The 13503-nt window shown below is 37.7% G+C and overlaps 1 protein-coding gene across 5 annotated transcripts in view; it reads left to right on the forward strand.

Annotated features, from left to right (window-relative positions):
* The window catches only part of LOC131678799 (MAGUK p55 subfamily member 7), an 80324-nt gene that overhangs the window by 46222 nt on the left and 20599 nt on the right, over positions 1 to 13503 (forward strand). For all 5 annotated transcript variants that reach the window (XM_058959122.1, XM_058959125.1, XM_058959124.1 and 2 more), the window contains exons 3-5: positions 4021 to 4202; positions 4278 to 4373; positions 5346 to 5477. In XM_058959122.1, the coding sequence (XP_058815105.1) occupies positions 4021 to 4202; positions 4278 to 4373; positions 5346 to 5477 (410 nt within the window). The remainder of the gene's footprint in view (positions 1 to 4020; positions 4203 to 4277; positions 4374 to 5345; positions 5478 to 13503) is intronic.

Raw genomic sequence — 13503 nt, forward strand, 5'->3', positions numbered from 1 at the left:
AGTTCTGCGAAGTGAACTGAAGCAGGATCATTGAGTTTGAATGAGGCGGTTAGGTTTTGATTGAATATACCGAAGCCAGTGGAGCCGTCGAGGCTTGACCCGTCGGTGTAAAACATCTCGCTGCAGTCGACTTCTCGAAATTTACTATGAAAGAAGCTTGGGATCACTCGCGGACGTATGTGATCCGGGATTCCACGAATCTCGTCCTTCATGGATGTGTCGAAGAATACAGTTGAATCAGAAGCATGGGGCAGATTGGCACGGTTGGAATAATATGTAGAAGGATTGATATTTTGTGCCATGTAATCGAAGTACAAGCACATAAATCGGGTTTGAGAATTGAGCTCGACAAGCCTCTCGAAATTTTCTATTACAAACGGGTTTAAGATATCGTATTGGATGAGCAGTCGATATGAGAGGTCCCAGAATCGATTTTTCAGCAAAAAAACGCCCGCCAGCACTTCCAAACTCATCTAAAGTCCATCACCGACAATATCGTTGTTTGGTACAGCCTGATCTCCTGGGTGGGCACCCCACCATGTTCCGGTTATTGTACGGAAAAAGTGGATCTTCTGTTTCAGATACCTTATGTGACATCCCCAGGTCCCTTTAGAGTCGAACCAGATTTCGAGATATTTGAAAGTTGAAACCTGAGCAATAATTTGACCCATTAATTGAAGCTGTAGTTGCGCTGGTTCACGCTTCCTTGAAAATACGACTAGCGCAGTTTTCTTCGTGGAGAACTCGATACCCAGCTGGAGGGCCCAAGCAGACAAATTGTCCAAGATATCTTGCAATGGGCCTTGCAAATCGACGCAAAGCAGAGACCATACCGTCATCTGCAAACTGCCTTAGCGTGCAGGAATTGACAAGACATTCGTCAATGCCATTCACCTAAAAGTTGTAAAGAAGAGGGCTTAGACAAGACCCATGTAGCTAATTCGTGATGTCGATAAATCACCATGCGAGAAATGCATGTGTTTTTCCGACAACAAGTTTGGTAACAAGTTGTTTAAAGTCGCTGAAAGACCATGCTGGTGCAGCTTCTATGAAAGAATGTTGATAGAACCTGAATCAAAAGCCCCCTTTATATCTAGGAAAACTGATGCCATCTGCTCTTTGCTAGCATAAGCCATTTGAATTTCTGTTGAGAGCAACGCAAGACAATCGTTCGTCCCTTTCTCTTTGCGGAAACCAAATTGTGTTTCTGACATTAAGCCATTTACTTCAACCCAATTGTCGAGCCGAAACAAGATCATTTTTCTCGACCAACTTCCGGATACAGAACAGCATTGCAATCGGTCGATACGAATTGTGGTCGGAGGCTAGCTTTTTTGGTTGTTGAATGACGATGACCTTCACTTGCCTCCAGTCATGAGGGACAATCTTACCCTCAAGAAACTTAATAAATAACACAGATAAAAATATTTTGTAATTTTAAGTTTATTTTCATGCACATATTTAGAGCATGAATATAAATGTAGAATTAAGTTCCAGCACAAATACACACGACTTGTCGTGCTTTCTTCAACGAAGTTTATTATAATTTTACACGTGGATTGAAAATTATAGTTTCTTTAAACGGAGAAGCTATGCACTTCAATGTATTTTTACTCGAATGCTGTTGTAAAATGAATGACATGTAATATTACACGAATGAAAGTGTAAAATTGTATGCTGTTTGATGCTCCAATTGATTTTAACGTAATTTTCAATCGAATTTTGGATTCAATCGTTGTATGTTTACATTCGTATTGATTTACATGTCGTTTAAATTTCATTACTTTTTGGTGTGAAATTCAACAAGCGTCTCTTGGCAGAGTCGGGCAGATTCTTTAACAAGTTAAATTTGATTCTATCTGGCCCTGGGGTTTTATTTTTACATGATAAGAGAGCAGGTGAGAACTCCTCCATCGAAAACGGTGTTTCGTTCTGGTTATCGTGAGAGGACGCGGCGCGGTAGATCGGGGCGTGGAATCCGGACAAACATTCTTGGCGAAAGTGAATATCCCGTGGTTTGAATATTACACGTTCTCGTTGGTACTGTTACGGTTGCACATGCCTCGAGTCGTGCCCCAAAGAGTGCTTATCGATGTTTCTATCGTTAACCCGTCGACGAACCGGCGCCAATAACTGTGTTTTTTGACTTTCATTAGACTCTTAATTCGCGTTTCTAATAACGCATACTGTCGATAGCTAGCGAGAAACTCGTCATCCCGGAAGGTTTTGTATACTGTGAACTTCTCCGCGTACAGCTCTGAGCACTTTTTGTCCCAACATGGGGTGAAGCACCGTCCGTGGGTCGCGTCGCGAACTGGTTTAGTCTGAGCTTGATTCGCGCTGTCGAGAATCAAGCCAGCCAAGAACATGTATTCTTCCTCCGGAGGAAGTTCTTGAGTGGATTCGTGTTGATTGTATCTGATGGTCCGTTAGCAATTGAAATTACTATAGGAAAATTATCGCTACCGAGGGGATCAGGGATCACCTTCCACATGGAATCCGCGTCATTTCTCCCGTGTTTAAGATGGCCTTGATGAAATTGTCCCAAAGGATTAATGTTAATCTATGATGATAAATCATGAAGACAACCCCATACGGTACCGCGCGAGTTAAAGTCCCCTAGAACTAGCTGCGATGCTGCAAGAATTCCGTGTAATAGCGTTCGGAGCCCTACCGAAGCTATAGAAGGAATGTAGATGGAAGCGATAAAAAGTTCGAACTTTTTAATCCCCAAAATTACTCCTCCATAGGGGTTTTCTCGATCCAGACGAATTATATTAAAGTCGAGGAAGTTGAGATTTATATCGGAAGTTAACCGAGTTTGACATAATGCGAAAGCATTACATTTCAAACTGTCTAGTAAAAATTTGAAGGAATCGATTTTTGGTAGGGTACCTCTGCTGTTCCACTGTAGAACACTGATCGAATCGATGACCTCGTTCGACGACTTTGCCATCGAAGGAACAGTAACATTGAAAGCTGTGAAAATTTAGTCCACGGTGTCATTAGTCCATTACTGGACTGAGTGTGTGTTTTTAAAAAAAAAGGAGTTTCTGGTGTGCCTGGAAGTGGTGGGTACTTCTTGTTAGAATTAAAATTTCTAAGCTCGGGAGCAGATCGCTTCGGGTTTAAGGAAGCACTTCCGTTGGATTTATTAGATGTTGTTAGTGCACACCCAGAAGAAGACATCCTGGGACCCTTACGAGGTAGTCTAGGGGAGGAAAGATTTCTCCTCTTCATGGGCTTCCCCGCGTTAACGAATCGATTTGTAAACATATTTACAGACTTTTGACACTCTCTTACAGACATGCAGCCTGATCCAGACAATTACACTTTTGTAATAGACTGTTTAGCAAAATTGCACTAAAATGACTGTTTTCGAACATGAGGAAAGTCTTCCAAATTGTATTCTGTTTTCAATCTTCAATGTTCTAATGTAACATAGGATTCAAGCAACCATCTACAAATTTTATAAATACCTTTTGCATCCCTGAGCAGTACAATAATGTTTGCGTACAGATCGTTTTATTTTTAGTTATACATATTTTGCTTCAGGAGAAGTTTCTTCAATTTTTTATGATCAATGTATTTATATTCGTGAAACTAAGGTGGTCCGTTATGGTTTACAGAGATCAAAATAGCATCTTTTTTATAAAACATTATAGTTGAAGCCACTTTAAAATTTCCTATCTCTAATAGTTCATGTGTAATGATTTTTTCAATCAAATATGATGAAACACTTTTCCATGCATCGTTGAAATTAGGTACTTAAGCGAAGATACCAAAGAAGATATCGCCATACCAGTTCCGTCAGCAAATAAATAATGGAACAAAAAACTGTCTTGCGACTTATTTCCGATCGTGTATCGATGAACTCTAGAAACAAGCTATTTTCTGTATATGATTTGAGATGATCAAGATTTTTCTCATTGAATGGCTAAATAATAAATATAGATTTGCTTCGCAACGCGTCATGTGTAGCGATGATTCTCACCCCAACAATATCTTCTACACTTTCAGTAATTTCAAAACTGATCACATCGCTGAAGGAGGCGGAAAGTCTATCGGAAGAGCAGGATCTGGGCTTTTTGCAAAACCTTCTCCAATCCAAGGAACTCAACGCTCTGGTTAATGTGCACAGCAAAGTGGCCAAAATCAACAAGGATGACCGGATAGCACCGCTCCTGTCCGCGTCCATGCAGGTATGACTTTCATGAAAAACCATAATAGTCTAGAAATTTCCTACGACTGACTATATGTGAGCTTCAATCCCTCAGGTACTCATAGAAGTGTTAGAATTGTTAGCGCCAAGATGTCACATTTCTCCACTATGCAAGGAAGTGTTCCATCTGTTGCAGACGCCACACTTACAGGTATAATAGTTTTCTGTATTATTCCATCTCATTAACAAAAACACAATTGTCCAACTGGTTTAGTACTAGACCAGCTGAAACTGCGGAGGTCAGCCATTCTCTAAAAGTACGCTGTTTGCTTAGTGCATTTTGAAATAACTTCGTCGTTACCGTTCGTTTGTTCCAACTACATATACCAACTGGCAATGGCCTTTTCATTGGGACGTAGAATAGTCGTTCTAAACTTTCTGGAATTTTGAGCCGCATAAAACACATTTTCCGTGCCGTGAGCAAATGTTGTCATTTCCGCTTGGCATAATCCTGTCTGCATTCATCTGGAAGCAAACAAGAAAAACAATGCCATGTTTTGCACCCGTTCCATTAACCTGGACAAATCCATTTCATGTGCACTTTGAATGATGCTGTTCGCAGTTGCACAGACTGCTCCTGGACCCGTGCTATGGTATGGGCTATTCTGTTTTTAAATAATGCCCTCCCAAGGAAATGATTCGTTACACATTACACGCTCTTCTCATGGCAATCACACGAATAAAGAAGTTTAGAAAATTTCCAAACGGAAGGCCATCATATGGTGAAATGCATTGCCTTGGCAGTTCATTCCATTTCAGAACTTGGCCTTCTATTTTAACAAATGTTGAAGCTGAATTATCACGTATAAGACAACCCTAGAGTTGGTGTAGCAATTCCATACTCACTGTGAACCATTCCTTGTTGGGGCTTGAACATGCGACAAAAGAATTAGGAGACTAGCAGCTTATCTCCATACCACTAGAACAGGCATCGTTTGATAGAATAAAAATTTTTCATGATTGCCCCCGGTGGCATAACCAATTTTAAACTGGACTGCAAACGTTCCACATGACAGGAATAATCTAGCAAATGTCTTTTTGTCGAAAGAAAAACGGTATTCGATTTATTTTTTTTTCGGTTCGATTCTCATCAGCTTTTTTCTCGTGTCCTACATCCCGACAGAGTCTCCTATTCGCACATGATGCCATTGCGCAGAAAGACTTTTTCCCACATCTACCGGAGATACCCGTCGAGGTGGACGAGGACGAGGAAACTATCAAAATCGTACAACTAGTGAAAAGTAACGAACCATTGGTAAGTACCCGGAAAGAACACATCTCTACCGTTTTCAGTCGACTTTACTGGGATTAGTGCACGGGTGTTGTGTGGGCTTTGTTTCTGAAGTTGTAAACTTACTGATATTCGTTAAAAAAAATTTGAGTTGAAATAAATATTTCATTTTTCAACAACTATTTTCATAACAAGCGCATTTTAAATTTCATCGCTAACTGCAAATGAATTACCAACCTCAACTACCGCTCGTGCCTAACGAATTTAATTAAGCTATGCATGTCCCATATTTTTCCTGTAGGTGTAAAGGGTGCTGCCTTACAGGAAGGCTAACATCCTGCCGTTCTATTGACATTTGCACATACGGTCATGCTGCGTACATACGTTAGCTAATTGCTTATTATTTTTCTAGAATGTTTTACCTTTCCAAAGAACTCTAATTTCAATAATTGAAGTTCTTCGCCGACTGTACAAACACAGCTTGCAGCAATAACACCAAGTTGACGTTTTCATAATATCGAAACTAGACAGTTGATGTCATTAAAACATTCAGCACTTGAAGCGCGAAGTTTACTTTATTCATCTTTCATCATAGAGTCGAAGAGCTTCCACAAAAAACGTGGATCTAGTCATAACACTAAAATAGTGCTTATTTTGTTGCAAGGCAAAATCATACTTTGCTTATACAATTTACAAATTTACTAATTATTTGATGGTCATCGAAAATCAGAAACCTTTAAAATGTAGCATACAAGAATATATTTATACAGTTCGAGTAGATATAGCATTGTAATTCTTATTATTATCAAATTTTATGCGCAGTGAATTTCTTTAAACATTCCAAAACAAGTTGAAAAATCTTTTCATTTAAACGTATACAAAATTGATTTAAAAACAGATGTTGGTTTCTTGAAATAATTAAAGAAATGGCTAACTGAAAATAAGGGCTCCTTCAAAATCTTTATGATGCACTATGAGCTTGTTACATTGAAACCCCGTGTAGCTCCTATGTATTCCTTTTTTATATATTACTCCACAAGAAGAAAAAGGAGGACTACAGTGGTTTTATGGATGAAGGGCTTAACTTTAGTAAATCAAGAATTTGCGTTACGATTTCGTCCCAACAGTATCTGGTACATCAATTTGGCCCTCAAATCCAAAACGGAATACTACGTGTTTAAAATATTTTGAAATTTTGAACATAATATCTTGAGGTACTTGTAAATAATCTTAGAAATTTACATATCATCAACCAAATGTATATCTTCTGATTTTGAGCAGAGCTATCAATGCCATTTGCGAGTAAAAGATGCTGACTGATGATACCGGTCGCGACAGTTCGCATTTAACGTTCTAACGTAACGATGATTACCGATCTTAAGAGCATAAGTGAACATGGATTGAACTATTCGAACATGCCGTAGACTTGGGTGATTTGTTGGAAATGCCAAAATAAACCATTGCGGTAGAAGACAAACGATTGAGCCGTCGAGAAGTTTTTAGCTATAACTGTATTTTCTTCTTCACCATGTTGTATTCTAAAGACAATTAATTAAAAAGGAATCGGAATAAAAAAAACCTATTTCGATCCACATAGTGGAGTAATTCTGCCATTTCATTCATGGACACTAGGATTCCATGATTTGTTATGCTCAACAGCAAATTGGAAATGTCTTGTACATATAGGGGAGTCCGGGCCTAGTTGGCGGTTGGGGTAAGTTGGCGGAATCCCCTCTTCTCTGTTTCTATTCGACATATAGCGCTGCTTCTCGTTGTGTACTTCAAGTAATGTAAAACGCATTATCCTGTGTGTTCTTGTTGCAAAACAGTTGTGGGAGACAATTTTGAACATTTTGTGTTATTTAAGGTGATTTTTAATCTACTCCACGAATGATTATATTTTTCGTTAGTGTGTCAAAAGAGCTTTCAGTATCCGTACAGATATTACACCCGCAAAGAAAAGTTTTTTTTAATTTTTTTTATAAAATGTGCGGTTGGAGTAAGTTGGCGGTGATGCACACGGGGCAAGAGTGCAAAAATAATCATCAAAAATTTTTATATCTGGAAGTCACTCCAAAGTTTGAAAATCTCCTTCTTGTGTCTCTCGGCAATGCAGGGAAAATTTACTTCGGCCAATCGTTGGAGAATTTCGCAGATTTGCTTTTGAATACGGAGTCGGCGTCGAAATACCGGGGTATTACCACTGAAATATAATAGCAAACGTTGGTTAATATACAGTTTTATTAGAAAGACATTCAGCACGTTCCATTGGAACCCTGTAGTAATTGAATCTTCATTTGATTGCATATTTTCTGGCGTACACATACATACTGTCAACTTTCCCCGGGGCTGGGGTAACACTATCAAAGCGTCTCTTTCAGACATAGCATCAAAAATCACCTTTTTTCATAACTCGGGGCAGAAAGGGGCAAAACAAGACATTCATTTTCGAAAAGTATACTAATTTTCAAGTGTCATGAACCACACGGGATCTTTCCGAAACGGTTCAAAAGAAGTACAGCCACTTTGAACACTATAATTTTAATTTTATCCACGATTTGTTATTTGTTCTTCGTGTCTGAGCGAGAAGAAAGTCTTGTGTCGACTAAATCGAATGACAAGTATAAGTCCAGCGAATAACCTTTCAAATAAAACCAGTTCGACCCTAATCGGAATCTCAATTAAAAATATATATATATATATATATATATATATATATATATATATATATATATATATATATATATATATATATATATATATATATATATATATATATATATATATATATATATATATATATATATATATATATATATATATATATATATATATATATATATATATATATATATATATATTATTTAAATGACATAGGCTTGAATACAGTTTTTTTTCCAGAATTGATAATCTATTTCACTTTTGAAGCTCTGTATCTTTCGCCCTCAAGACTTAATATTTTAAGAAGACATTACAAGATGTTACATCATGAAAAATCGAAAACAAAATTTTAAGGTTTTCGCTAAATTTTCTATAACCCACCCAAGTAACAATTGAAGTTTTATAGCATGCTACAAGTGTTCTAAGTTTAATGAGACGACACTTGGCTATAAAACTACCGTAAAACCTCAATTGTTACTACACGATAAAAAAACTTTAACCATCTTATGTATTCAAATTGCCCATTTTCGGAAGTTATTCGAGCTGTCAAAAAATTGGAATTTTTGTGTTTCTAGCAAATGAGTACTTTTTATCCATTTCACAACTACTCGATGAGGTAATGTCAATGGGTATATTGATCTTAATAATGGGTGAAAAATCCTTAAGAAATATTTCAAGCGAGTTAACCTGCAAACTAAGGATCGTAGCGGAACCTGCAAATTATCGGCCTGCATCGGAGTCCGTGGCGGAAATGGACCATTTTGGCGGTTTTATTTTGTTAAGTAGTTTTAGAATAGGATCTCTATCTAGATTTCTCATCTTTTATAAGGATGCAATAATGTGAAATGAATGTTATTTTATATTTTTTTAAAATCCGGAAATAATTCTTTTCACTGGTTTTTTGCATTCTGGCGCGATTTTTCATGAGTGGATATTTTTTACGCATTTTGTTGTATCAGTTCCGCGAAACGTACAAGGTCTGTACTCATTTATGGGTACCAACTTTTTACCCATTTAATGGGTTATTCTACTTTTATAGAAAATGCGTAGTTTTCTACGCATTAATGAGTGCTTTATTTTATCAGTGTAGGGCAATCAATGTGGGTATTTTTGGTATGGTCTTGACGAGCTGGTGTCAGAAATGAAATTGATTTTGGCGCCATTTTGAAATCCTTCTGGTTTAGCGAAATTCGCTATAACCCAATCAAAATGGGTATTTTCGGAATGGTTTTGACGAGTAGGAGACAAAGGTCGATGTTAGACATTATTGTGAAATTCAAGATAGTAACTTCCGGTTCAGCGAAATTTTCTATGAAATAATCAATATGATTTTTTTCAATTGACACGGTATCTCATGCATAAAAACCTGAGTGATCTTCCAAAACTTCCCCAAATATAAGATCTAACATAAACCAGCGAAACTCAAAAATACTTATATATGTTCATCCAGCAGAGTGCGATGAGAATTTCTTTTTGTCTCACGATACCTCCGTCGAACGAGCAATTTCTTTCCGTAACGATCAAAAGTACTGTTTACTTCGTTATACAGAGCAGGTTATAAACGCTGGAAAGAAAGCCAGGGTCGTCTTAAGACCACTCGGGGCCCTCGGCATTATTTAACGAAGGGGCCCCTAAAGTCAAAAGACATAAACAGATTAAGAGTAATATTCGATATGATTAAGCGTTACATCACAGAGATGAAATCAGTACACCGTCATGGGGGTTACTTAACGCCAAAAATAGAACTTTTTCTACATTACACTCAAGAACTACGATCACGCAACTTCAAATTTGAAGCAGTTTGATGTTTGATGAGAAGCACCCCCAAAGGCAGTAAAAAGAACTTTTGGATAATCAGGATTGAACATGAAATATAAAGAACTAAAAGTTTGTTTTCCAAAATCGTGTAACTTCTTCATTTATTGTTAAGAATTATGCTCGGTATTTATGTGTAAATGCAGATGAATGTTACGCTCGTAAAAATTAAAGGGTTTGTTCAAAAACTGCGTTACACGCATCCAGTAACCTTGTTTTGGAGAGTCAATAAGCCCTACAATGAAAAAGAGCAAGCCGTGGAAAACGCTGTTTAAAATATCCTTATGAGCCTTAATATCCTTATGAGCCTTATGAATTAGACAACCTTGTTTTAGTACTTTCCTAAGATTAGTTTAAATTGTGTTCCGGAGTACAAGACATTCTCGACAAAAATGAGAATGCGACTGTTATATATAATGGGCAGGTCAGTCCATCCATCCATCTAAGAAAATTTGGGTCCCATCGCAAAAATCCTCGCACAAGGGGCCTCTCCCATGAAAGTTTTGAATTACTTTTGAAAATTTCTTAACTTCCTGATATCATTGTCTAGAGACATTCCACCAGAGTGATTGAGAACTAAATAGCTCACGAAATCCAAAGAAATTCCGCCGTTGGGAAACTCTCAGCAACAGCTAGTAAACAAATAAGAATGAGTATCTCCAAAAAGGATAACAAACCTTGCGAAGATGGTTCTCAAGAGATGTAAGTAGTTATGTTCGGCATCTCTGGGTTGTATCGCGTCTCAGCAGGTGACGATATTTGCAGCTAACCCGAGTTATACTACGAAGACTGGACAGCAAGCAAGGAACAGCAAAAATGGAAAAAAATACGAACGATTAACACAAAATAAATAAAATAATACTTAACGATGGCCCCGGAAGGATAAGGAATGATAGAAACAAGATGTTTAAGTTTAGTCAGTAGGCTTACTTAAAACCACCACAGTAAGAATCTGACGCTACCATGATCCAGCAGGCGGGCTGTGGTGTCTGATCAAAATTCTTTCTCGATAACAGACATTGTCTCAATTTGTTGAGCCAAACCGACACAAGACTCAGCCTTCCGGGCCTCAGAAAAAATCGTCAACGTTTGAGGGTTTCTATACCTTCCTTATACAAGAAACGAAAAAAAAATCCAAAACCCTCCCTTAAGAATTGTTCGTGCGGGGGCCTGTCACAAACTTAGAAAATACTCGACGCAGTGAACGACACGGTTTCGAGAGTGCATGATATCTACGGCCAGAGATAAATTTAATATTGCTGAAAAATGCAAACCAACAATATTTAGAAATTGGGCAGGATTTTTTGGTCTGGCAAGCAATCTGCATTTGCGGCAGACGAAGCTAGATTTATTCAACATAAACCAAAGCAGAGAACTTATCACAAAAAGTGGCTTCAAAACGTCGACTATCTGTTTTAGACAAGACTGTGGTTCTTCGCTGTTTCGGCCTGATTTGGCATAGTGCCGTTATGTAAAATCAGATCTAGAATTATATAGAATCATCAAGATAAATTTTGTGCCCAAAAACTGCAATATACCATACTGCCAAGAGCTATGTTACTAATCACAAACTGAATCTTTTTCTTAGCTTCGATATAGAACTATTTTCGGCCACGGTTTCTACGTAGCTAAAAATATCCAATTAGACTGAGCCAATTAAAATCAGAAGTGCACATTACGAGGGTTCGTTTGTCTGTTCCATTTGAGCACGCAAAATGCGTGCAAGGCTGACATAACACTATAACTATTTACGAATGCCATCCCTACTAACAATTGAGGTTTTATGGTACTCTTGAAGACCTTCTTAAAACTTTAAAAGCACTTGCAGTGTGCTATAAAACTAGAATTCCTACTTAGGATGTAACAATATGCTAATAAAATTCAAATTTTAAAAAATCCTGGTTACGGTTTCCAAGCGAAAATTTCATTAAACAAATGTATTTCATAAAAATCGATCTTTCTTATCATACTATGAGGCTTACTTAAGTGATATTTGTAGCATATTGAACGTTAGGAGCAGTACCACGTTCCTGATGTGGTGAAACAAAGCAAAATGTGGCTTCAGAAAAGCCATAGTTTGTTTTTAAATAAACATTCCACTTCGCCAACAGAAGGCTTTGAAATCAATCAATATTGTGTTGGCGAATCCCCTTCAGATAATTTAAAATCAGGTTGATTCCTTTCCGAACTTCGCGTTTCTTGCAGCAGGATAAGAAATAACGATTTTTTTGGTTGATCGAATGTCTGTCGTCGTTAATCATAGCATAGCATTGCGTTTCACATTAATCTGGCATAACCAGAACTGAAATCTGCTGCTCAAGCATGCTCTTCTTGAGCTCGGTATAATAATCCAAGAAAGCCCTTTAAAATATTTTTCGAAATAAATAAAGAAATATTGGGCCGCTCTTTTCTCATGGCACCAGTAGTGAAGACAGCTAGTATGATTTTATGCACCTATCCTCATCGCGGGGCCCCCAAAATCCCAGGGCCCCTGCCGCTGGCCCAGTGTGCCCATGCGTAAAGACGATACTGAAGAACGCTACTTGATGAACACATACAAATATTTTGCGCATCGCTGGTTTATGATAAGATCTATTATTCGAGGACATTTTGAATGATCACCCAGGTTTTTTATGCGAAAGATACCGCGTCAATTGAAAAATTCAACATATCATAGTAGTTCATAGATAATTTCGTTGAACCGGAAGTCGCCATCTTGAATTTCAAAATGACGTCAAGCATCGACATTCGTCTCCTATTCGTCACGACCAAATAAACATATTAATTATATTATGAAGAATTTCGCTAAACCGGAAGTCACCATCTTAGATTTCAAAATGGCGTCAAAAATCAATTTCTGGCATCTACTCGTCTAGACCACTCCGAAAATATCCATATTGATTGGGTTATGGCGAATTTCGATATTGCCATATTGGATTTCAAAATGGCGTCAAAAATCAATTTCTGGCACCTGCTCCTCAAGACCATTCCAAAAATACCCATATTGATTGGGCTATAAAAAATTTCATTAAACTGGAAGTCTCCATCTTGGATTTCAACGTGGTGTCAAACATAAATTTCTGGCACCTACTCGTCAAGACCATTCCGACAATACCCATATTGATTGGGTTATAGCGAATTTTGCTAAATCGGAAATCGCCATCTTGGATTTCGAAATGGCGTCAAAAATTAATTTCTGGCACCTACTCGTCAAGAACATTCCGAAAATACCCATATTGATTAGGTTATAGCGAATTGCGTCTCAACCGGAAGTCGCCATCTTGAATTTCAAAATTGAATCAAAAATCAATTTCTAGTACCTGCTCGTCAAAACCATTCCGAAAACACCCATATTGATTGGGTTATAGCGAATTAGCAGAACCGGAATTCGCCATTTTAGATTTAACAACTACTTTGCTTGCGACTTGTGTATAGTTTCTTATACTACGTCATTCTAGACTGAGACTCTTATTTGACTCCTATTATTACCGGATCCATTTCTGGAGTCGATTATATTTTCAGGAATTTGCGACGTCAACGACTAATTTCAGCTCTTGTAACCAATTACATTCCC

The sequence above is a fragment of the Topomyia yanbarensis genome, chromosome 2 (genome assembly GCF_030247195.1).
Source record: "Topomyia yanbarensis strain Yona2022 chromosome 2, ASM3024719v1, whole genome shotgun sequence".
NCBI classification, from domain to species: domain Eukaryota; kingdom Metazoa; phylum Arthropoda; class Insecta; order Diptera; family Culicidae; genus Topomyia; species Topomyia yanbarensis.